The 26,042-nt window shown below is 34.3% G+C and overlaps 1 protein-coding gene across 2 annotated transcripts in view; it reads right to left on the bottom strand.

Moving 5' to 3' along the window:
- AFG2A (AFG2 AAA ATPase homolog A) overlaps positions 1-26,042 on the bottom strand; it is a 326,044-nt gene that overhangs the window by 250,301 nt on the left and 49,701 nt on the right. For both annotated transcript variants that reach the window (XM_055317094.1, XM_055317095.1), the window contains exon 11: positions 3,211-3,420. In XM_055317094.1, coding sequence (XP_055173069.1) covers positions 3,211-3,420 — 210 coding nt within the window. The remainder of the gene's footprint in view (positions 1-3,210; positions 3,421-26,042) is intronic.

Raw genomic sequence — 26,042 nt, 5'->3', positions numbered from 1 at the left:
CCACCCTTTTCCAGAATCAGTAACAGTTCTTCATAAAGTAAAGCAGCCCAATTACACAAAGGTAATTAATCTATTACAGCACTCCAGACAAAAGCAAGAGAGAAGCAGAGATGAAATTTCAACTGGAAAATATTTTGACATAATTGACACAGATGACAAACTAAACTTAAGCACATGTCAAGTGCTACAGTCTACACAAAAACACATAGATGCCAAAGAATATTAAGAGTACATACAAGCCAACGTGAAGTTTGAACTTTGGAGTATACATCTTTTTTTTTTTTTTTAAGATTTTATTTATTTATTCATGAGAGATGCAGAGAGAGAGAGAGAGGCAGAGACACAGGCAGAGGGAGAAGCAGGCTCCATGCAGGGAGCCCGATGTGGGACTCGATCCCAGGTTTCTAGATCACACCCTGGGCTGAAGGTGGCGCTAAACCGCTGAGCCACCAGGGCTGCCCTGGAGTATATATTTTTTAATCACTGTTCAGGAAAGATGCACAGGAGAAGCTAAGGGTTCTTTTATAAACTCAGAGAAAGAAATGTTCAAAACATTTTAAGTTATTTTGGGAATTAAAGGTAATTACAAAAAATGCTGGGGAGTTTTTCCTTTCAATATATGTTCTTACTTGTATTTTCCAACTGACTAGAAAAGTTAATTGTCTATCTATGTTTCTCTGGTCATTTTCAAAATGTGTATGACTTATTATTTCAAAAGCTCAAACTTAATTATAACACTTAAATCCCTTGGAAAAGAAACATGTATGTTTTTCTTCATAGAAAAACAAAGCTAGGAAGAATATTAATTCCCAACTTCTTTGACTTCTTTCTGCATATATAAGCTGTATGGCATAGCTACTTTAAATTCTTCTCATAAGCAATGGCCAGACGACGATGAAAAGACCAATAAAAATGCAGAGAAAAACAAATAATTCTTTCATATTCCCAACATTTTCTTTTAGAAATTTTTAAACATGTAGGAAAATTTAAAAAGTAGTAATATGAACATTCATTGTTCATTTAATATATACTCCACTCAGATTCAAAAATTGAATACTGCCGGGTGGCCCGGGTGGCTCAGCAGTTTAGCACTGCCTTCGACCCAGGGCCTAATCCTAGAGACCTGGGATTGAGTCCCACGTTGGGCTCCCTGCATGGAGCCTGCTTCTCCCTCTGCCTGGGTCTCTGCGCCTCTCTCTCTGTGTGTGTGTCTCTCATTAATAAATAAATGTTTTAAAAAAGCTGAATACTGCCAAACTATACTAAAATGTATATTGAATAAAAATCCACATTAAATAAAAAAGTTAGTAAGTAGAATACATAATTATCTCTGGCAAGTATGAACTCAACTAATTAAGAAAATTTCTTAACATCACGTATCCTTTGTGTGTGTGACTTAAAAGAAAAATGAAAATGAACTTAGTGAAAAGGCTCAAATAAGTTAACACATGCATGCCTATTTTACATGAACAGTGTGCAAGATAAAAGATAAACTTTTCAAAAAATCTTTGTACATTTTCTCACAGTGAAGAAAGAAAAAAGTAAAACTGTCTAAAGTTATGAAAATGTTTTGTACTCAAAAACAGTAATAAATGTATTTCTAAGAACTCCTAAGATAGGCCAGAAAGTAGTCCTGGTAACATCTGGAACAGTTATCTTAGATCACATAAGAATGAGATACTAGTTCGTAGGAAAATACATGTGCTCACTCCTCTTTGAGATTCCAGTGTAAATAACTGTGAGTGAAGCACTATCATGTAAGTTTCAGATTTCCAATTGACAGAAAAAAATTCAAGGATTATGAATATATAATCGTGGAATACACAAGGTAGGCATAGAAAAATGGAGGTGACAGTAAAAAGAGTAGGAAGTGCCAGTAAAATGGTCATGTCCATTATCATGAGATAAGAGAACAGGGATCAAAGAGAAATCAAGATGCCTCTGAAATTTCAAAATTACTCATTACTCCAACATTTAAACCCACCAGCTTTAAAAATGGTTGTGAAAATGGTCCTCCTTCCCCTATCTTCAGTATCTAATATCTTCTACCAAATAATCACAAATATGTAAACACTAGTGATTGTGAAGATATGTATTTTTAAAAAGCAAATAGCCTAAACATATCTAAACATTATTTCAAAAAAATTTTAAGTAAAAAATTGACTCTAATCTGAAATAAATTTTATGCTTTCAAACTGCCAAGGATTTCAGTGTTCTAAGATAGAAAACATTTTGTTATGAAAAAAAAATTCCCTGGTACTATCAAAACAGAGCCTTTTATCAGGTGGTTTTTCTGAAATGAATTTCATATTTAACAGACTGAAGTATATATTTTTGTGATAAAGTCCTTTCCACTAATGGATTCAAGGTTTTATATATGTATATTTAGTAACTGGATAGATGATCAAATTACACAAAAGTTCATTTAAAAATTAATATCTGGCCCTGGGGCACCTGGGTAGTTTAGTTGGATAAGTGTTCAATTCCTGATTTTAGTTCAGATCATGATCTCAGAGTCCTAGCAGGCTCCACACTCAGCAGAGTCTGCTTGAGGATTCTCTCTCTCCTTCTCCCTCCCTCTGTCCCTCCCTTATGCTCAGGTACTCTCTCTAAAATAAATAAATAAATCTTTAAAAAAAAAAAAAAAACATCTGGCCCGAAAGTAAATGTAAAACTACATGTTGAGTAAGATTATCTACCCCAAGTAACAGGGGTATGGCAATGAACAAATAATGTATGTATGTGTTTCAAATAGAAACCTTGTACATATATATTCCCTAACTAGAAAAGTATTTAAAGGAATTTAGTTTTACCATATAAAGTATCTGATTTCTTTGAAAACTCTCTCTATATAAATATTAAGTTTGCAGTCATATTTATAATTAAATCTTAGTTAAGAAAGAGATTATTAGCACAATTTAAAAATGTAGAAACTAAACCAAACTGGTTTCTATACTATACATGGATGTAAGAAATATTGAGACTCACAAAACTAAATAAAGTAGTCTCCTATTGTCTGCCACGTTTTGCCGATTATAAGCATTAATTTATTTAGAACTCATCGCCCTATATTATCTTGCCATCAACCTCAAAAAAAAAAAAAAAATCAGCTACTCCTTAAGATGCCTTTTCATGTTTTCCTAAGGGTAAGAATCGAAGGTGTTAGTGGGGCTGGAAGAAAGGTAGCAATAAAAAAATTTAACACTTTACCTTTATAGCTAGGAAATTCAGACCACTCTCATTGGCTAAAGCCTTTGCAATCATTGTCTTAGAGCATCCAGGTGGTCCATACAGAAGAACTCCTTTCGGTGGTTGAATACCCATTCGAATGAAAGACTCTGGATGTTTCAAGGGCCATTCCACAGCCTGTTTCAATTTCAGTTTGATATTTTCCAGTCCTCCTATATCTGACCAAGATACCTGTAAAACAGAGCATTATCTAAATGTAAGTTTTGCCAGGACAAACAGAGGGGGAAAAAAGAATCAATAAAAAGTGCAAGAGGGGGAATAAGAAGCATTTAAGAATCTAGAAGATCCTGGGCAGCCCCGATGGCGCAGCAGTTTAGCACTGCCTGCAGCCCATGGTGTGATACAGGAGACCCGGGATGGAGTCCCATGTTGGGCTCCCTGCATGGAGCCTGCTTCTCCCTCTGCCTGTGTCTCTGACTCTCTCTCTCTCTCTCTCTCTCTCTCTCTCTCTCTCTCTTTCTCTGTTTCTCTCTGAATAAATAAATAAAAGATCTTAAAAAAAAAAAGAATCTAGAAGATCCTTAAAAGTTAAAAAGTTCTATTTAGAAATAAATTAGAAGAAAAAAGAAAAAAAGAAATAAGTTAGAATACATGAAATGTGAGCTGTAATTACAGAATTACTAAAGAAAATATTTTCTGCTTATATAAATAACTGTTTAAATGATCAAACATACTGTTAAGTCTACCTTCTAGACGGCTTTAAAAATTAGATTTCATATGACTGAAAATGGTTTGAATTAGTGATTCATGGTCTCATCTATATACATCTTTTTAGCAAATTTATTTGCTTTATGTATTACTTCTAAAAATATTTCTGTAGGTCCTCAGGGAGTATATGATTTTTTCTGTCTTTGATATATTAATGACATATCCTTAAAATTTTGTTCCTTTTTCTCAACAAAGAAACCCCCAAAATAAGACAATTCTTTACATGTTATTTATTTAGTAAATATCCATTAAGAACTACATATCCGATAATATACACAGGAAACAGAAGAATAAGACATGAACCCAAACTTTAAAGAACTTAACTACCACCAGTAACATGTACATAAATAATCACAGTACAATGGAAAGGATGCTAAGCATGGTAACAAAGACACAGAAAAAGCTTTTGGGAGTTCCCAGGAAGAAAAGATTACTTCCAGCTGGAAGGCTAATCTGAAAGCCAACTTCTAAACATGGATGAGATCTGGAAATGTGAAAACAGGGAATGGTTCAGGTAGAGGCCAAAAAATTACAAAAGGCTCAGAAAAAAGTATGGAGTAAGAGAAAAAAGATATGAGGAAGGAAATTTTAAAAAGTAAAGTTAGTTGAAACTATAAAGTGGAAGACCCAAAAGGCTAGATGATGGAGTTCAAGAACTTCTTTCCTCATAATAAGAAGCCTTTGAAGATTTTTAATTTGCAGAGTGATATAGTCTGATCTGTGCTTTAGGAAGACTTCTCTGACAAGATTCATTTAGAGAGAAGAGAGAAAGAATGCAGGGAGATCAATTTAGGACCTATCAGAAACATTCTTAAAATAAAAAAACAAACTTAAACTAGGGTAACTCCACACAGAGGATGAAGACACTCTAGGAGTGATACTGCAGGTCCACAGCATGAGGGTTTTGAGGGTAGAGTAAGAAGGAGAAAGAATGTAAAGCTGAAGATTTCAAGATGAGTTGATAGTATGTGAACATGAAAATAATTTTTAAGAGGGAAAATACATAAGATAAACTTTTGTTTCTGGATATAGAGTTGAAATACAGAACAGGATAATATTCAAGAGACAAAAAGGACGCAGTTGGAACGGAAGCATCACAAACGAAGCTCTGGAAAGAGGATAGGGCTGGAATTTTCTATTTCAGAGAGATCTACATACAAACAATAAAAACCATGAGATCAATTAAAATTGTGACCACGAGAAGAGAGATGTGGGTGAAAGGGAGATTGCTGGGAAATACCTACATTTAAGAGGCAAGAAGAGGGAAAACAGAGGAAGAAAAAAATCAGAAAAACAAAAAATTCACAAATCCAAAAAGAGAAAGGTTTTGTTTGTTAATATCAGAAAAAAGTCTTTTTTTTTTTTTTTTTTTTTTAAAGAACTTGCATGGTTTTGGGGGAGAGAGGGACTTTGTTGTTTGGGGTTTTTGTCCACAGAACCAGAAGGATGCTGTATTATTAACCACAATCCTGAGATCAGGATTTAATTATTCTTTTCTAAATTGTTTTCTTGGGATTTATCTTTAAAAAGTAAGATTACTGGATTAAAAGGTATGAACATTTTTTAGGTCCTTGATGCATAATGTCAGTTTACTATCCCAACCACTCTATTTATTTCAGTAGCATAAATGATACATATATAAGTTTCCCTGCAGTATCATCAGCCTTGGGCTTTGTCTTTTTTGTTTTTTTTCTGATTTTACCAAATAATAAAACTAAAATTAAACTTGAGATCAATGCACATAAGCTTATGGCCCTAAAAATATCCAGTTATCATCAGCAGGATCAAGTGACTGTTTACCACAGGAGGTGACTTACTGTTAAAACCAGGCCTAGCTAAAATTACACCAGAGTTGTTTTTTTTTTTTTTCCAGCACCAGAGTTGTCACATGCTGGTCTGATTTTTCTTTTTCCTTTTATTTTTTAATTAAATTTTGAAAATTCTCAAACATACACAAAAGTCAAAAAAATGGACACAATAAGTGTATACATATTTTTTGAAAAATATAGCAATTTTTAAATATTTGCCACATATGCTATGGTGCATGCTCTCACTTTCTCTCTACACACAAATAGCACACATGCAAACACACATACTTTATCAATTTTTAAATTTGCCATCGAGTCTTTTTAAAAGTAAGATGCAGATACCAAGACACTTCTAAGTACTTCAGCATACTCTCATAGAAATAAACATTCTGGGAAGAAAGTGTTAAGGAGGGTAGTCAACAGGGGTGACTCAGCTGAGTATGCACTTGCCTTTGGCTCAGGTCATGATCTCAGGGTCTTTGGATGGAGTCCCACACGGGGCTCCTGACTCAGTAGGGAGTCTGCTTCCCCTCTCTGCCTGTCACCCCCTGCTCGTGATCTCTCTCACTCCCTCAAATAAATAAAATCTTAAAAAAAAAAATGTAAAAAGGAGGGTAGTCAACGACTATCAAAAACTGAATAGAGAGAACAGAAAGTATAGAGTATTAAAGAAGCAGTGGTCAAGTAGATTAACAACAAGGTTACTGAATTGAGTGGTATAATTATATCAGTAGTTTAGTTGTAGAATACATACACATACAACACAAACACATATATGAGCACACACAGACAGTACATATATGTTACATATAATGTATAAAAGCTATATTTATAATAACTATCAGAAATGTAAAGGTCAGAGAAGCAACTCCTTAAACTTGTAAAAATTAAAATGATAGTGTCATTCTTATGATCCTGCATGATGCCCATTCAATTGTTACCATGCAATTATTAGACCTATAAAATGAGATGAGCACACTGCGAACATGCTCCATGAGGAGCAGACTTTCCATTTCTTGGAGGATGCTCTAAGTTTTACTTTTTTTTTTTTTTTTAAAGAGAGAGAGAGAGACAGAGAGAGAGAGAGAAGAGACAGGGAGAAAAAGGGAAAGAGATCATCTTAAACAGGCTCCATACCCTGAGTAGACCCAGCTCAGGGCTCACCCTCACAAATCTGAGATGAAATCAAGAGTCAGTTGCTTAACCGACTGAACCACCCAGGCACCCTGAATTTTCCTTTGAGTAATAGAGCATTAGAGCAGAATACTTACTTAAACTAATTTAAATAAGTACACATATACAGATAAAATTTTCTTAATGGTTAATGCAGAAATATATTTTTCCTAATCAATGACATTTTATAAAAAACTCAATTATATGCCTATAAATGCCTACGGAGGATTTTCTTTCTCAGGTTTATATGAAACTAAATAAAACTGGCAAATCTTAATTATGAGAAAACTTGGTTTTCAATACATTTTGTGTTTGGTTTTTAATCAGTTTTGAAAGAGTCTTGAAAAAAAGAGTTTTTTATTTTATTTTATTTTAAAATTTTTATTTATTTATGATAGTCACAGAGAGAGAGAGAGAGAGAGAGAGAGAGAGACACGGGCAGAGGGAGAAGCAGGCTCCATGCACCGGGAGCCCGACATGGGATTCGATCCCGGGTCTCCAAGATCGCGCCCTGGGCCAAAGGCAGGCGCCAAACCGCTGAGCCACCCAGGGATCCAAAAAAGAGTTTGTTGTTTTTTTTTTAATTTTTTTTATTTATTTATGATAGTCACACGGAGAGAGAGAGAGAGGCAGAGACATAGGCAGAGAAGCAGGCTCCATGCACTGGGAGCCCGACGTGGGATTCGATCCCGGGTCTCCAGGATTGCGCCCTGGGCCAAAGGCAGGCGCTAAACCGCTGAGCTACCCAGGGATCCCCTAGTCACAGAATTTAAATGCAAGGCCAAAAAAACTTTTCAGAGGTGATATATAAGCTGGGACCTGATGGAACTAGCCACCTGAAAGTAATGGTAGATACCATGGGAGGAGAGAGACAAAAAATAGCAACATACATCAGGAGAACTACAAGTAGGAAACTATCAGACCTAGAAAACTCATAAGGTATCAAGAAGTTTAGACCTTATCCTGAGAGATGTGGAGAACAAGTTAATCAGGGAAATGACATGATCATTTGGAACACAGTTGGAAGACAACTGTGGTCACAAGATAGAGTAGGGATTAAAACTTGGAGAGGGCTCCTCTAGTAATTTAGATAAGAGATAGTGATTACCTGCACTGCAGTAGTAGCAGTGGGGCTATATAGAGGAAAAACAAGATTAAAGCTGTATTAAACCATAGTAAACTATATTAAATAAAGCAAATCAATGAGTCCTAAAAATTAACTATATCTGAAGAAGGGGTGGTGAAAAAAGAATACAGAATCAATTGTGGTTATAGCCACAATTCAGACTTGGGCACCTGAGTCACACTAAAAGAGAAAAGGGAACATGTTTGGAAATTAAGGAATAGTTTTCAGTTACTATCCTGTGGTTGGAATTTATGAGTGAAATAAATTCAATAAACTAAGAAATGTCTTCTATGCACTGGGCTTGTGCTAGTAACTGTGAGGGCACAAAGACAAGTGAGAAAATGTCCTCAAAATTTTGTACTCTAGAAAAAGAAATAAGAAGAGTATCCTAAAAGACACAGTCTTTAAAAGACACAAAATAGCTGTCTCCCCATAAAGTGATACAAAAACTACTGAAAAAAATACAACAGTTTTACAGTTCTAAGATATGTGAGATAGTGAGGCCAGGCATTTGGAAATTGTACATATATATGTAAGACTTATGTCAAGGTATTCGAATGTGAAAACGATAGCAAATGAATGAAAAAGGAATAAAATAAATGGATCAAAAAAACACTACTGTAATCCATCACACAGAGAGCTAGCTACAACTAAGTCTAGAGCAGTTTCCTATTGTCACTTGTCAACTGGCTGCAAGGTGATCTGGGAGCAATGAAGCACCTTTCCATGCCACTGTCATCCATTCAAAAAACCACTAAGTGCCTACACCATTTTCAATCCCATACCAAGGGCTGGTCTACAAAATCCTTGCTCTCAGGGTTAAAGCACAGTAAGTAAGAGAATAAAAATAAAATCACTCTAATTACTGCATGGGGAAAGTACTTAGTGGGGGGGGGCAAAATTGGATATGTAACAACTGTTGGATGGTGGCTTGGAGCAGGATTACAGCAGTGAGACGGCAAGAAGGGCCAATTTAGGCATGAGAATATATATTGGAGGCAAAACCAGTAGGACTTACTGATTACGATTTGAGGGAATGAGAAGAATCAAGGTTAACTCCTGAAAAAAAAAAAGTAATTCCCACTTCAAATGATTATGTATCAGCAATCCTTAGGATAGATACAGCCTGTAAGAAATTAGAAGAATAATAGAAGAATTATCTCTTTTCCCAACACCTAAAAGTAACCATTGTTAATGGTACCTTACAACCTTTCAAATGTGTGTGTTCACTGAGATCATAATGTATTCACAATTTTATATTCTGCTTTTTTAAAACTTCCTATATTTCTTAATATTATAGATCTTCCAGTTACTGTATGACTTTGAGCAATTTACTTGATTTCTCTAAATTTTTTCATCTAGAATATGGGGATAATAAAACCTAAGCTCCCAGTTTTATTGTGAGAATTAAACAGCATAGTTTATATTATTTGCACTTTGCCTGGCACACCGTAACTATTTAATAAATACTAGGTATTATTTTATTTAAATGTCAGAAAGATGATTACAATGAATAGTTATATTTTGAAAGACTAGTAACAAAAGATAAAAGCCATTCAGGCAATTGTATTTGTAGTTTCGTGAGCAATCTAGAATTACCGTAACTTTTCTATGCTTTTCCTTTGTGTTTGATCATTACATTTCTTAAACTAAACAGGTTTTGCATATTTTAATTTAGCACTTAAATGCCAAATAAATGAATAAGTAAATCATAAATAAATCTACAGCTAAGATATAAATTAAAAAATGAATATAAATCAGTTTAAAGAGCTTACTATTGCAAAGAAGAATCTTAAAGCACAGAAAGTTATGGGAAAAGTTAGTCTGTCAGAGAAGAATAAATACCAGCATGAAATCATAAAATCCTAAAACTGGAACAGGAATTCAAAAACTAGCTGGTTCACTATCCTACCTTCAGACAGTATTTCATCTTTCAATTCCTCTCATCTTTCAACAAACACTATTTTATGCTCTTTAAAAAAATAAAAAAAATTCTGTAACTCTCTTTTTAATAAGTTACACTATATCATAACTGCCAGAAAATTATTCCTACACTCTAACTTAAATCACTCCTGATAATAGCTGGGTCCTTTCTTTCTTACTTGGTCCTAATGAAAATAGTGAACAGCTGCTCACATATGGCTTTATAACTTTTTAAATTAATAATAAAGTTAGAAGTAAAGGAACAGCTGTCAAACAAGTACAGACAGAGCAGTGAGATAAATTTCCCAAGGGAAATGCCCTCTATAAACCTCTTACAGGACTTTCTGGACAAGCATCCATCCAGCAACACACAATCCAAAACAAAAACAAAAGAACCCCTCAAACTGCATACCCAACAGAAACCAAAAGACTTGATGGTCATGTTTAAAAAAACAAACAAACAAAAAAACAACTTACGGACAAGTTCCAAGAGGACAAAGTAAAAAGTAATGAACTGAACTGCAGATACTGGGAGAAATACTATGAGAGGAATTCAGTAGCTCCAGAGGGACTGATAGTGTCTTTACACATTTGTGAGTCAAGATGCTCATGTTTGTTACATGCCAAGTTTTATGCTGTCAGGTACAAAAAATATTCTTTTGAAAGTGTTATTTTTATAGAAAATATTGTGACAAAGAGTACTTTTCATTTTGGTCTTTCATGCTAACAAGTCCCAGCAGGAGGACAAGCCAGGAGTAGCAAGTGGTTTGGTGCCTGTTCAAAATTCTCTGCAGGATCACACGTTCGTCTTTAACCAATTCAAATATTTAAAATACACTTATTTCATTTAGAAATCATAAACATATAAAATTACTAAAGATACTAAATAATTCAGAGAGAAATAAGTTGAGAAAACCCAACCTCCAAGATCCAAAAGAAGTATCAATATATTCGAAATGCCTCTTTAGTGGAAGTAAAGCAAAATTAGGAAGCAGTTAGTATTCAAAATGTGTTCTTTGATCTAAGGGAAAATAAGTGAAAGCCATTAGCTTTATATAGTGAAAAGACAAAAAAAAAAAAAAATCCCCCATGCTTTAAAAACACATTCTATGGAGGGTTTAAAAAAAAAAAAGTCAAAGTTTCAGTTGAACTATAGTGCCATAAATCATCTACAGTTTCTCTCTCACCCCAATCCATTAAAAATAAAAACTTCAGAAAAAATACAACAACAAAAAAGACAACTAAGTGAGGACTCTTAAGAGTAAAGTAGGTAAATTGTGAGGGAAGTACAAATACATGCACAGGGTAATAAGAGGAGCTAATTATTCTAAGCATTTTTTTTTCCTTCTCTTTTCTCTCTCCACTCACTTTTTCCCCCTCTTCCTGTTTCACTTCCATTTTACATAAGCAAGCTTGGTTGAAAATATTTTAAAATTTCAGACGTTAAGAGTAGAGAGAACTTTAAAAAGTAGATGAGAAAGAAAAAAAGAAACTGCACACCAAAACTTTGCCACTAATTGCAAACTGCCACTAATCTGGATGATTTTGTTGTTCTTTAGTAAGTAACATTAAGGATCTCACTTTTAAATCATTTAAAGGGAAACAGATGCTCCTATAACTTCTAATTAATACGGAAAAAAAATTAAGGTAAAAAAGAAATAAACTATTCAAGTAAAAAAATCACAGATATATCCCCAAATTGCAAATATCATGGAAAGTACGATCAACTTAAAGGCAAATGTTTTAGCCAAATTTCAAACTGCATAAATTTCATAAGTAATTGAATGGTTACATTAAAACCTGAGTTCAATTTCCAAAATATCATTATCTTACGATCATATTTTAATAAGTTTACTATAATCTGTCCTTAGAGAACTGGTTACATATAAACCTTGTATAATATAATAACATATTATTATTTAAATAAGCCTCCCTTAGATCATAAAACTCTATAATTTAACTCAACTTAAAAATAGGGTGCTTGGGTGGCTCAGTTGGTTAAGTGTCCGACTCTTAATTTCAGCTCAGATCATGATCTCAGGGTTGTGGGACTGATCCTTACCCTCCCCTCCCCACCCGACAACAGGCTCCACAGTTGGCAAGGAGTCTGCTTGGGGTTCTCTCTCTCCTCTTCCTCTACACTCTCCCTATTGTGTGTGCATGGTCTCTCACTCACTCTGTCTCTAAAATAAATAAATAAATCTTTTAAAAACATTGTTACTCATTTTCAAAAAGAGCTTTTAAAATCCAACCTACCTTTGCCAGATAAGCAAGTCCAGGAAAAATCTCATAAAAAATGGAAACTTTAAACAAGAAAAAAAATAATAATAACAGCAGCAATAATTTAAAAAGTAAAAAAATCATCATGAAAATTATATAAAGTTTCGCTTAGAAAAATCTTATCTCATTAAAATATTTTATGTTTTTTCTAATTTACCAAATTCCTTAAATAATTTAACTGTGAAGAGAGAAAAATGCTTTGAATATTTAAGGAAACTGCTTAGAAAATCCCTGCCATTCTTACTCTGGCATAGAACTGGGAAAAGATAAAGGAATATGGATAAAGGAAATGAAAAAATGTATGAACAGAAGAAAGAAAAAGACTGATTCCCCAAACCCAAGTGCTAAAGAAGCATATGTTCACAAGTTTCTCAAGTAAATTTTAAATTAACCACAGGTAATAGTGACAAAATGTCTCAATACTAAAGAAATATAAATGGTCCAGAAAAAAATATTTTAAATAGTAAACATTTTTAAATGAGTTTTGTCCTGATTAGTCTTCTTTGGGAGTTTACGAGTAAATAGTTAAACAGAAGGGCTCTTTTGTTATATATCATCAGGACCTTCTTAACAGATAGTGTCTTGTGTATTACAGATGTTCAATGTCTAGTAAAGGAATAAATTAATAGGCAGACACATATTTCTCTTATATTAATTTAAAAATAAAGCGGCATAGGGGACAGAAATAGCAGGGGGATGGGTTGATAGGAGGTGAGATGGGAAAAATTGGAGAGTTAGGGATAAGCCAGCATGTGTGGTCAGATCTAATGAAAAAGTGTTGCTAACATGTAAAAGTGTACAAAGGCTATACATATGCCTTGCATGACATTTTGTAGCCCAGATCTGTCCAAATAGTTGAATCATAAATTCAAGCCATTTCCTCTGATCTCCTTTGATGGTTGGTTGACAATAAAAAGTTTTGCATAATGGAAAGAAAAACACTCCCCTGTCAAGACTGGCCAGAGATGCTCCAAATTTTTGTGAAATAGGAAGCAAAGGGAGAAGGTCCCCTCTATGTCAGAAAACTGAGCAAACTTATAAAAGAAAATTTCTCTCTGTGTTGTGAGATATAGACCAGAAAGGAAGTTCCCACATGGGGAAGAATAACCAATGCAGGCCAGAAAGTCAAGATGTTGGGGAAAGATTACTATTGATGTTTTGGGTTAAGGTAACAGATATAAGGAGAAAGCCATGACAGAGTAAAGGGGATATCAGAAAATAATTCTTATAGCACAGTACTAAGAGTCAATATTCAGAAAAAGAACAAAGGATGTTACCTTACAGTTAAAGCTTGTCCTGGATACTGAATGTGCTACATGTAACAACTAGGGATATAAAGGTTATTAGCAGGATAGAACCAACTTGGGAACGAACCAAGCCTGAAAGATACGAGGAGACAATTCTGGGGAATAAGCTACCTAGAGAAATGAGACATATATTTTAGGCACATACTGAGTTCAGTAAGACAGGTCAAGCAAGTCTCAGGAACTAAGCAACCTTATGCGGTAGACTGTTGAACAAAACTTTAACTATCTTAGGAGGAATTTGTGTATCTTTTATAACTTCTGATAGGTATGGGGGGGGGGTTCATGTGTTACAGGTATCAACAAAAGAGTCAGGCTCCATAGGTACAAGTGGTAGAGGTTTTAATATAAAATATTCATTCACTTACTACTCATTTATTTATTCACTCATTCACTCTGATACATTCATTTTTCTAGAAATATAGGTAGGTACACAGGAGATAGGAAGAATGAACAAGATTGACATGGTCTCAAAAAAGAAAAGAAAAGAAAAGAAAAGAAAAGAAAAGAAAAGAAAAGAAAAGAAAAGAAAAGAAAAGAAAAGAAAGAAAGAAAGAAAGAAAGAAAGAAAGAAAGAAAGAAAGAAAAATTGACAGCTCTACGTCATTGAGCTGTCTGGAAGAAGAGGCAGACGTTAAACAAATGCATTAATAATGGAATAATATAAAAGAAGAGATGCATAGGAAGACAATGGCAGAATCATACTGAGGGACCTGAGTCCAGATTGTATCTCCAGATTGTAATCTGATAAAAGAGACCCATTTTACCTTCCCTAATCTGTGACTTGAGCAGTTATCATTCTCCTTCCTGGCTTCTTTTCTCTGCTATCTCTAGGAAAACCTAAGTTGTGCACATTAGACATCAAGACACTACTGAAAAAGCATAGCAGTAAGACAATTAAACACGGATTTTAAAAAACCATGGAGAACAAATTCTGCATGTGAGCAGCAATCCACCTAAAATCTCATTAAGTACTCATGAGGGGCTGAAGATTTCTAAATCAGAAAATTAAGTTCAAAATTAATAATATGTCCTTGTTAAGCGGGGATAAAAATGGCATTTCATCTCAGTGGTGTTCTTCTCTAAAACCCATAATATCCTAGCCTAACCATAATAAAAGCATCAGCCAAACTCAAACTGAGGAACATTCTACAAAAGACCGGACAGTATACTCAAAACCATCAAGGCCATCAAAAACAAGCTAAGAATAAATGCTCTCAAAGTCCAAGAAAGCCAAGGAGACACGATAACTAAATGTAACGTGATAACCTAGATGGAATTCTGAAATACACAAAGGACATCAGAAAAAAACTAATGAAATCCAAATAAAGCATGGAGGTAGTAAGTAGGGATAGTGTTCAAAAAGGTTTAATTCACAAGACCTGAGTTGCTTAAACCTTGCCTGTTCTAAAGAAAGGCCAGTCTTGGGCAGCCCTGGTGGCCTAGGGGTTTAGCACCGCCTTCAATGGGCCCAGGGTGTGATCCTGGAGCCCCGGGATCGAGTCCCATGTCGCGCTCCCTGCACGGAGCCTGCTTCTCCCTCTCCCTGTGTCTCTGCCTCTCTCTCTCTCTCTCTCATGAATACATAAAATCTTTAAAAAAATAAAAAATAAAAAAAATAATAAAAAGAAAGGACAGTCTCTAGGACTTGCAATTGGCAGCCTTCTTAATCTCTGGACCTTTTTAAATATGGTACCTGATAAAGAATGTTTTTGTAGGTGAAGCCTTAGGCTAAGCTGTACCAGTTTGACCAGATAAGCTTACCCTGACAAAGTGATTTAAGAACATCTGTTCTTGTTCTGGAAAGGGCTGGAATTTAAGTAGCTAAGTCAGACATGGAGCTAATGTATCCCTACATGACTGACCTCCAGTAAAACCCTGGACACCAAAATTCAGATGATTCTCCCTGGTCAATAACACTTTACACATAGTGTCACCTTGTTTCAGATGGAATTAAGCTATGTTCTCATGTGACTCCATTGCAAGAAGACACCTAGAAGCTTGTGCCTAATTTCTCTGACTTCACCCCATGAATCTTTTCCTTTTGCTGATACTGATCTGTATCCTTTCTCTGTAATAAATCATAATCATGAGTATAATGGCTTTTGAGTCCAGTTAGTTGTCCTAGGGAATCAAGCCTAACGGTGGTCTTGGGGCTCCCCAACAAAGAGAGACAGATGATTAAACTATAAAACACCTAGAATTCTCTAGAACTCATATTCTCACATACTCCCCTCCTACTTCTTAATACCCATCTATAGCCCTGGATATCAGAAAAAAACTTTTATCTCAAGCCTTTAAACTTATTTTTTAAATTTACCTTCAGCTTATAGTAGAGTTCTCAGACATCTGCTAATTTTCAGATTAAGTTTAATCAATCTATTTTTTTCTATTTTTCCCACTGTAGCATAATATTCCATTCCATCTTATAGCACTGGTCTTTCTATTGGGTCAAAACCAGAAGGTTAATACCCTTATTCTTAATACCCAAACAATCAAATAAACAAAAACAAACTACATTAAAAAACTACAAAGCTTTTGTCTGAAAAGTACTTGAAATTCTAATGCAATTTTAATATGGGACATTGGAATATATCTCACCCTGTGGCTTGGATGTAGGTCATTCAATATGGGACACTTAAAAACTGCCAAATAGACATCTTTGTTTCTGGCCAATAAGTAAAAGAGATAAGATTTACTTTTTTGTCTGAAAAAGAAAAAAACTGAAGAAACTGCAAAATATATGAAGCATCAACTCTCAGAACACTGGCCATCAGGCAACAAAGGACAATGATCCCTGGAGAAAAGAAACCAACTAACTGATTATACTCAACCAGAAGCCTGGAAAAAGGTCACAGGTTACAGTAATGAAGGGGAAACATAGGCAGAACCCACAGTCTCCCTGAGATGAGAAGATAAAGTAGGAGTATGGAGAAGTCAAAGAGGCTAGGTATCACAGAGCAGAGGATTAGAGATAAAAGAAGTCCACAAAGAGAGAACTCCTGAAATCTGGTGAGGATCTCCTTCATATATCCTGTTATTAGAGCACATATGTGAGAAAAAAAAAATGAGGCTGGGGAGGTGTGGGAGAAAGGCCAGAGACCCAAAAGGAACAGAAGGAATAGTGCTTGCTCTCAACAGGAACCTCATAACTCACAAGGCATTAGGTAGAGTACTGAAAAGGATCTTACTTCAGTAGTAGGGAAAAATTAACCTTATATACAGAATACTGCCCCGGTCCCACCTAAGAAAATTTAAAGGCAAGACCCCCCCCCCCCCCGCCAAACAATCAAACTATTTCCAAGTAACTTACCCACATCCCAGAACAAACTTTAGAAATATTTTTATGAATATAAAAATTATCCAGCTGCCAACAAAGTAAAATTCAAAATTTCTGGAATTTAATAAAAAAGTATCAGGCATCAAGGAAGCAAGAAAAGACAATCCATAAGAAGATCAATAAATTGAAGCTGATCCAGAAATCACAGATGATAGAGTAGACAAACATTATAAATGTATTCCATATGTTCAAATAAAAGAAACATTGAAAACACTAAGTTGAAAAGAAGAAAACATAAAAAGGATAAAATCAAAATTTTAGAGAAGAAAACTGTCTATCATTTTTAAAATGCAATGGATAATACTAACAGAAGATTAGATATTTCAGGGAGATAAAGCAGGTTAGTAAACTGGCAGGCACAAACAAATAAAAAAAAACAAAGAAAAATAAAATTAAAAAATAGACATAGTATTACTGTGCTTTGGGGCAGTATCCAGCAGACAAATGTACATATATATTTTGAGTCCCCAATATGAGAGAGAGGCAAGAAAAAAATATGAGAGAGAGGCTGTCCCCCTCATCCCAATTTTGATTAAAATTATAGACCTACAAACACAAGATCATCAATGAACCAGCACAGGGAACATGAAGAAAACTACCAAGACACATGATAATTGAATTGCTTAAAACCAGTGATAAAGAGGAAATATTAAAAGCAATCACAGAAAAAAGATTATATATGGAAAACAAAGAAATGGAGACAGTATATTTCTTTTCAAAAATACTGCAAGATAGAAAAACAGAGCAAAAGCAACTTGGAAAAGAGGGGATCACTATCAACCTAATTTCTCTATCTAGCTAAAAAATGAAACTATCTAAAACAAACAAAAAAACCTTTTTCAGACATACAAAAACTGGGAGAATTCATGATCAGCATGTCTGCATTACAGAAAATGTTAAGTAAGCCCTTTATGAAAAAGAAAAATGATACCAGATGCAAATCTGAATCTATACAAAAGACTAAAGAGGACTGGAAATGGTAAATTGAGTAAATATAAAGATCTTATTATCTTACTATTTAAGTCTCTTTAAAAAAAAATCCATTTAGAGCAAAATGATCACAATGTACTGTGGAGTTTACAACTTATTTGAAAGTAAAATACAGGCACAGCCCAGGTGGCTCAGCAGTTTAGCACCGCCTTCAGCCCAGGGCGTGATCCTAGGGACCTGGGATTTGCTTCTCCCTCTGCCTGTGTCTCTGCCTCTCTCTCTCTCTCTCTCTCTCTCTCTCTCTCTCTCTCATAAATATAATCTTAAAAAAAGAAAGAAAGAAAGAAAGAAAGAAAGAAAGAAAGAAAGAAAGAAAGAAAGAAAGAAAAATGCATGACAACAGCACAAAGGCCAGGAGGAGAGCAGTGCAAATAAACTGCTTTAAGGTTCTTATACTATACATATGATATATATATCACTTGAAGATAGATTGTGATAAGTCAAAAATGTCTTAGGGAAATTTAAAAATACTGTGAACTAAATGGAAATGAAAGCACAACATATCAAATATGTGGGATGCAGCTAAAGTAACTGCATGCTTATATTAGAAAATAAGACCTAAATCATTAACCACAACTCCTGTTTTAAGAAACTAAAGGAAGAGAAAATGTAGCCTCATGCAAACAAAAGAAGGAAATAAAGATTAGAGCAGAAATCACTGAAATCAAAATCAGAAAAATAATAAAACACAAAACTGATAATTTGAAAAGAGCAATAAACTTGACAGACCTTCAGTCAGACTGACCATGGTGGGTGGTGAGAGGAAAGACAAAAATTACAATACGAGAAATAAAAGGACATCATTACTGATCTCGCAGACAGTAATAAGTAAGGGACCAGTGGGGTAAATAGGGGGAAATGGGTAGGGTGCTATGTGATCAGACTCACAGAAATCCCAAAAATGCTGCGGTTCAGGAAATCAGAGATAAGGGAACAAACCAGACTACTCTGCCCTAGGTGTGTGTGTGTTGAGGGGGGAGGGTTTTTTGTTTTTGTTTTTTTTGACAGTCACCTTTGACCAACAAAAAATAATCAGACCCTAAAAAAGACGTAAGCCATTAAAGATGTTATCACCAGTCCTTAATTAAACCAAGACTTCACAAGACTAGTAAGGCCACAAGCTCCCTGATCAGTTCTAAATAAAAAACTGTCAGTGGAGGTCCAAGTTAGGAACCCTGTTGGGACTCCTCTCCCTCCCGAGAGCTTTTTCTGTATCCTCACTTAATAAACTTGTATGGCTTTACTCACTCTTCTTTGTCTGTGAGATTCATTCTTCCACTCTGTGAGACAAGTACCCAGCTAAACAGCTTCAGGAAAATGGTAACAACAGAAATCTATTAATGACTAACTCCATCAATCCAACTAGTAAAACAAAATGGACCAATCCCTCAAAAGATACAAGCTATCAAAACTCACTCAAGAAAAAGTAAACAATTTGAATAGTCCTATATTTGTTAAAAAATTAAATTGTACTTATATCTCTCAAATAATGAAAATTCTAGGCCCAGATGGTTTCAGTGGAGTACATTTAAGGAAATAATACTAATTCTATACAATTTCTTCCAACACATAAATGATGAGAGAACACTTTCCAATTCATTTCCTAATGCCAGCATTTCCCTAATACCAAAACCAGACCAAAAAATCTCATAAAAAAATCTACAGACCATTAACTCTCATAACTTGTATGCTAAAATTCTCAACAAAATATTAGCAAATAAAATCCAGCAATTATATAAAAAGGGTACTATACACAGTCAAGTGAAATTCATCCAGAAATACAAGACTGATTCAACACTGAAAATAAAAGAGATTCACTATATTGACAAACTAAAAAACACATTATGATTATTTCAAAGATACTGAAAATGCAGGACACCTAGGTGGCTCAGTGGTTGAGCCTCTGCCTTTGGCTCAGGTTGTGATCAGGGAGTCCCGGGATAGAGTCCCAGGATCTAGCTCTGCATTGGGCTCCCTGCATGGAGTCTGCTTCTCCCTCTGCCTATGTATCTACTTCTCTCTCTCTCTCTCTCTCTCTCTGTGTGTGTGTGTGTCTTTCATGAATAAATAAATACAATCTTTAAAAAAAAAAAAAGATACTGAAATGCATTCAACAGAATTCAACTTCCATTTTGGATTTAAAATAAATCTCTCAGCAAACTATAAATAGCAAATCTCTCAGCAAATAAAAAGGAACTTATCCTAATAAAGAACAGTTTAAGAAAAAAAGCTAGCAACATATTTAATGATGAAGGAGGGAATAAACAGTTGTTTAATAGGTATGGAGTTTCAGTCTGGGAGAAAAAAAAGTTCTGGAGATTTGGAGATTGATGGCAGTGATGACTGCACAGCACTGTAAGTATACTTACTGCCACCAGACTATACATTAACTATACATTTAAAAATGGTTAAAATGATAAATTTTGTTATATACTTTACACAGGTAAAAAACAAAACAACAACAACAACACTTTCCCCATATATGGTTCTCATGGCTGCAAGCTATCATTGTAGTTTCTATAATGCTATGATTACATACAAGAGAGCAGGGTTAACCCTAGCTGGAGGAAAAAATTAGTCAAAGACCTAAATGTAAAATCTAAAAGTATAAATACAAACTCTTAAAATATAAGGCAAATCGTCATGACTTCGGATTTGGCAATGCTTTCTCAAATGTGGTACCAGAAGTACATAAAACAAAAGAAAAAACCGGTACACTGGACTTCATCAAAATTAAAAACTTATGCTTTAAACCTTGAGCAAGGGGCAGGCACAGCTAGGTAGGGAAAGAGGTTCACAGGATTAGGCTCACAAAATTCCAAAATGTGAAAGTGTGAGGAAACCAGAGATAAATAAACAAGCCAGATCATCCAGTCCTAGGTCTCTGAGGTGGGGTCTTGTTATGATAGCTTGTGACCAATAAAGAATGACCAGAGTTTAAAAGGAAGTAAACCATTGAAGGTGTTATCACTAGTCCTTATTCAGGGGTGATATTAATAGAGATGTTAAAAGGATTTAGGTTTCCTGGTTAGCTTTCAATAAAAGACCAACCCTACAAGCCCCCCCAGTGGCAACCCTGTTGGGACCCCTCTCACTCTTGAGAGCTTTTCCTGTATCCTCACTTAATAAAACTATCCTTTCATTCACTCCCTTTTGTCTGTTAGATTCATTCTTGGACTCTGTCAGACAAGAACCTAGCTTTCCTGCTTCAAGGTCACTATCAAGAAAATCAAAGAGGCAGCCCACTGAATGAGAGAAAATATTGCAAATCATACATATCTGATATCAGATATCATTATCTGAAAAAGGACTTCTTCCAGAAAATATAAGAATTCTTACTACTCAATAATAAAAAGAGAACCCAATTAAAAATGGGCAAAGGATCTGAAGAGACATGTCTCCAAAGAAGATACAATGGCCAAAAAGCCAATGAAAAGATGCTCAATATCATTAGCCACTAAAGAAATGCAAATCAAAAACCACAAAGAGCTATCATTTCACACCCACTAGGCTAGCTATAATCAAAACATAGATAATAGGGCACTTGAATAGCTCAGTAGGTTGAGCATCTGCTTAACCAGTCATGATCCCAGATTCCTGGGATGGAGCCCCATGTCAGGCTCCCGGTTCAGTGGAGACCCTGCTTCTCCCTCTCCCTCTGCCACTCCCCCTGCTTGTGCTTGCTTGCTCTGTCAAAAGTAAGTAAGTAAGTAAGTAAATATATAAATAAATGATTTTTTTAAAAGATAGATAAATAATAAGTTTTAGTGAGGACATACAGAAACAAGCAACATTCCATACACTGTTGGTGAGAACAGAAGACGGTGCAGTCACTCTGGAAAACTGTTAGTTCCTCAAAAGGTTAAACATAGAGTCACCAATGACTCAGCAATTCTACTACCAGATCCAAGAGAATTGAAAACAAGCGCTCAAACAAAAACTTGTACACAAATGTTCAAATGTAACTTTAATTATAATAGCCAAAAAGTAAAAGCAATCCAAATGTCTATTAACTAATGAATCTAATAAATCAAATGTGCTACATCCATACAACAGAATATTATTTGGCAATAAAAAGGATTAAAGTACTGATACATGATGCATGGATGAACCTTGAAAGTTTTATGCCTAGTGAAAGAAATCAGTCACAAAGAGACTATACATAGATATAAAATAGATAAATGTTTGCCTAAGACTGGTGAGGATGGACAGGATGGAAGATAATGGGTAAAGGATATAGGGTTTCTTTTTGGAATAAGAAAAATGTTCTGAAACTTACTGCAGGAATGGCCTTTATACATACCTGACCAACAAAATATACCCTTTGAATGACTGAATCAATATATAAATTGTATTTCAATGAAGTTGTTACCAAAAAATAAACATATTTATGTGGAAGGGTAAAAGAACTATTTCTGAAAAATAAGAACCTTTATGAACCAAAATGCTTCACAAAATATTCATTTACCAAACTTTTTTTTTTAAGATTTTATTTATTTATTCATGAGAGACAGAGACACAAAGAGAGAGAGAGAGAGAGAGAGAGGCAGAGACACAGGCAGAGGGAGAAGCAGGCTCCATGTAGGGAGCCTGACTTGGGACTCCCGGGTCTCCAGGATCACATCCCAGGCAGAAGGTGGCACCAAGCCTCTAAGCTACGGGGGCTGCCCCCAAACTTTTTTATTCAGTTGTTACCATTTGCCAAGCAGTGGGGATACAAATGTGAACAAGACAAAAGGTCCACAGGGATATATGTGTATTTTGTGTGTGAGTGTAAGGGATCACATTACAAGATCTCTGGTAACTGAGAAGTCAGAAAACAACTTTTCAGGCAGAGATGACAACATCTGCAAGAACAGAGTGATTCAACAACATGAGAGAATAATAGAAGAAAGTAAAGAAGGAGGCATGAGCTAGGTTATGCATACCAAGGTAAAGAGCTTAGACTTCATTCTAGAGATGATCAACAGGTAGTCATGCTGATGGCTTTTAAGCCAGATCAGAAATTTCTATTGGAAAAATTACTCAACAAAGTGTTGGGCGGGAAAAGGACAAGATCAGATGGGTGTGCAATTACTCCATACTAATACAAGGTGAAGCAAAGACCTGTAGTGTCTCAGAAGAACCACATCAACCCTACCAGTGAGTTCCTTTACACTAAATGAAAATCTGTGTTTTTATCAAACACTCATCAAGTACTGAGTACTGATCAGCCATAATATACAAGTGTAGCATATGCCTCTATGATAACCTCAGCATTACTTATAAATTCAAAAGAAGACACATATCAGAAACAGCAAATTAAGAGCTTTCCTTATTTCATCTGAAAAGAAGAGTGTATGATTTCACCAGTTAACCAGAATCAGAGCTGAGAACAGAAACTGTTGATCTTTACACTAACTTTTGCACCTCTCTCATATCTCCTCTAGACTATAAGCCTGAAAAAAGGAAAGTATAAAAAGGAAAGTGGAATGAAAGAGTTAAACTTCTAAAATATTTAATACAGTTAAAACTACAATCTTGATTTTGGCACAGAATATTTCCTGGTTAAAAGTAATCTACTTTCCCAAATGTGCTTTCCTGTTCAATTGTTATTACTTAAAACTATAAAAATGCATAAGAGAAGTTGGCAGGGAAGACTGGGATCTTGGGAGTGATAGAAGACACTCTTCTGTCTAGACAACAAAAAGCAAAATCAAAAGAAACCGAATTCAAAAGCTCTGCCAAGAACCAATATGGAATTAATAGAATTTCCACAGGTTGTATATCTATTCCAAAAAAAGCAATCTGTTATTTAGTAAAGCATCACAAAACCCTCAATCCTTTGAATCTGTAAAAAAAATAAAGAACACACAGAATACAGTACTGTTTTTAAAGAATAGAAACTCAAATTCCTTCTAATTATCCTGAGGGTACATGAAGAATGAAATGCAATTATGGTCAATTAAACTATTTAACTCAAATCTCTGCACAAGAAAAGTAATGCTAATGAGCTCATCCTATGAAATTCAACTGCCTTGTCACATTCTGATGTTCTCTATTCTCATCTGAAAAGATGCCAAATGAAAATACATTAGTAAATTTTGAATATGTAATTAGTGAAACAGAGAGTCTTTTGATTATTCATATAATTAAGTTTGCTACTTTTTAAAATGGGAGTAAATGAAGTATGTTTATTTAACTAATGACATTTGGTATACACTCAACCTGACTGCAGACAACCTCTAAGTTTAACCCGGATTCAAGCTTACAAAGAGGTTTGAGACTATACAATTAGTCTTGAGGCTCTGGTTGCAGTTCACTTTACAAAAGTGAGTTCACATGAAAGTAGAGCCCTTTTTATTGGCTTTTAGTTTATTCTGAACTAAATGTCCAAATTCTGAAAACTGCACTCCAAAAGCAATACCAAAAGTATAAAGATGGATTATTTACAAATAATGAAACAACCTAAAACAACATTAAAAAAAAAAATAGAGAAACCCTGGGGAGGGGGGAAGGGATGGTTTAAGATGCATTAATGAATTAAACTTGATGGTAGTCAACTTGTATATATTTGGTTAAGAATGCCATTTATCAGTAATAATTGCTATAGTATACATTAAATGACTTATTGCAAAGATAATATGTAAATACAACTACTAAAAGCAGCATATTTTTTGGGGGGGTTACCTTAATAAAAAGAATTTTCAATAGATCAAGAAAGCAACATATTTTACAGAAAAAATAAAGGACTACAGTGCATCTTCCAGAATAGACAGCTTAGCACTATTATATCCTTCTTTATTCCAAAATTGTTAAATTCACTGAACAAACGGTAAGAGTTAAAATTCACAAAGGAAACCACCTGCTTTATAAAATATGAAGCATCTGAAGAATCTTACATGAAGGTAATAATAGACTAAATTATACTTTAGCACAGAAGGATGCGATACCCTTTAAATATATGTGAAATTGACTTTTTTGTGAAAATTATAGTTTTTCATTTGTCCATTGAACAAATACTGATTTGATATCTGTTATATGCTAGGGTAAAAATAAAAGGATAAAAATAAAAAGTAAGAATTTCTGCTTTCATGGAAATTAAAATTCCTTTAAAAAATCATCCAGCTTACACTCCTTATCTAAAAATTTAACATTTTTATAGGAAGACGAAGATATGTAATTAACAGTTCTTTTTCATGTTCTTTTTTTACCTCTTGCTTTAAAGATTATCCAGTATTATTCCTCATAATGACAAAGATCTTTTTAGTCGAGAAAATAAATTCTAGTGGCAAATAAAAGAGGACAAAAATAAAAATAAAATGAGATTTCAATTAAGCTCTTTGTAATTTTAAATTTTTATCACATAATTATAGATTAAAACAATCTTTTGGGGAAGGGGGGTGGGGAAAACTTAATAACATTTGTTCCAAGCTTTAAAACCACATATTTCAGTGTGGTAATTCTACTTCTAGGATCATAAATGTAAATATTTGGAAATAAATATGTGTATAATCATATTAAAAAAAAACAGAAAAAAATCTAGATATTTGAGAATGGAGGAAGGATAAAACAATTACAGTTTAACCACATAACAGTCTATTATACAGTCATTAAAAAGATGTTTGCTAAGAAATTTTAAAGTAAAATGTTTACTATGTAATTTTAAGTGAAAAAAGCAAATATAAAACTATACATATCCTAAGATTAACTATATAAAAATACATACATGCACAGAAAAACAACCTATAAAAATTTTAAAAATCTATTGGAACTGTAACAAAATGTTAACAGTTGTTATTTCTGGGTGAAAAATTGAAATTTCAAAATTCATACTTGCATAGTCAAAGATTCTGAAGATTCATGTGGTAAAGAAATACATTTAATTTTAATTACCAATCAATTGTAAAATACAATTAACTTTTAATACACCAACTGGTATAATCACCAACTCAGAAAGTCCACAAAAAGGAAACATTACATTTAAGTAAGTGGCTAATATTTGTGGTCTCCTGAAATTAATAATGCATTATATTATAATTGGCAATATTCCCATCTTAAGACATTTCTTTTAAACTTAAATATAACTAGGCAAGTGTGATTTAGAAGTTTTAATTTCACACATTGAAACCTTTTCTCAAAAGATGTTGAATGCCTAACTT

The sequence above is a fragment of the Nyctereutes procyonoides genome, unplaced genomic scaffold, assembly GCF_905146905.1.
Source record: "Nyctereutes procyonoides isolate TBG_1078 unplaced genomic scaffold, NYPRO_anot_genome, whole genome shotgun sequence".
NCBI lineage: Eukaryota > Metazoa > Chordata > Mammalia > Carnivora > Canidae > Nyctereutes > Nyctereutes procyonoides.
The sequence above is the reverse complement of the archived record's forward strand: the minus strand, read 5'-3'. Positions and strand labels throughout refer to the sequence as shown.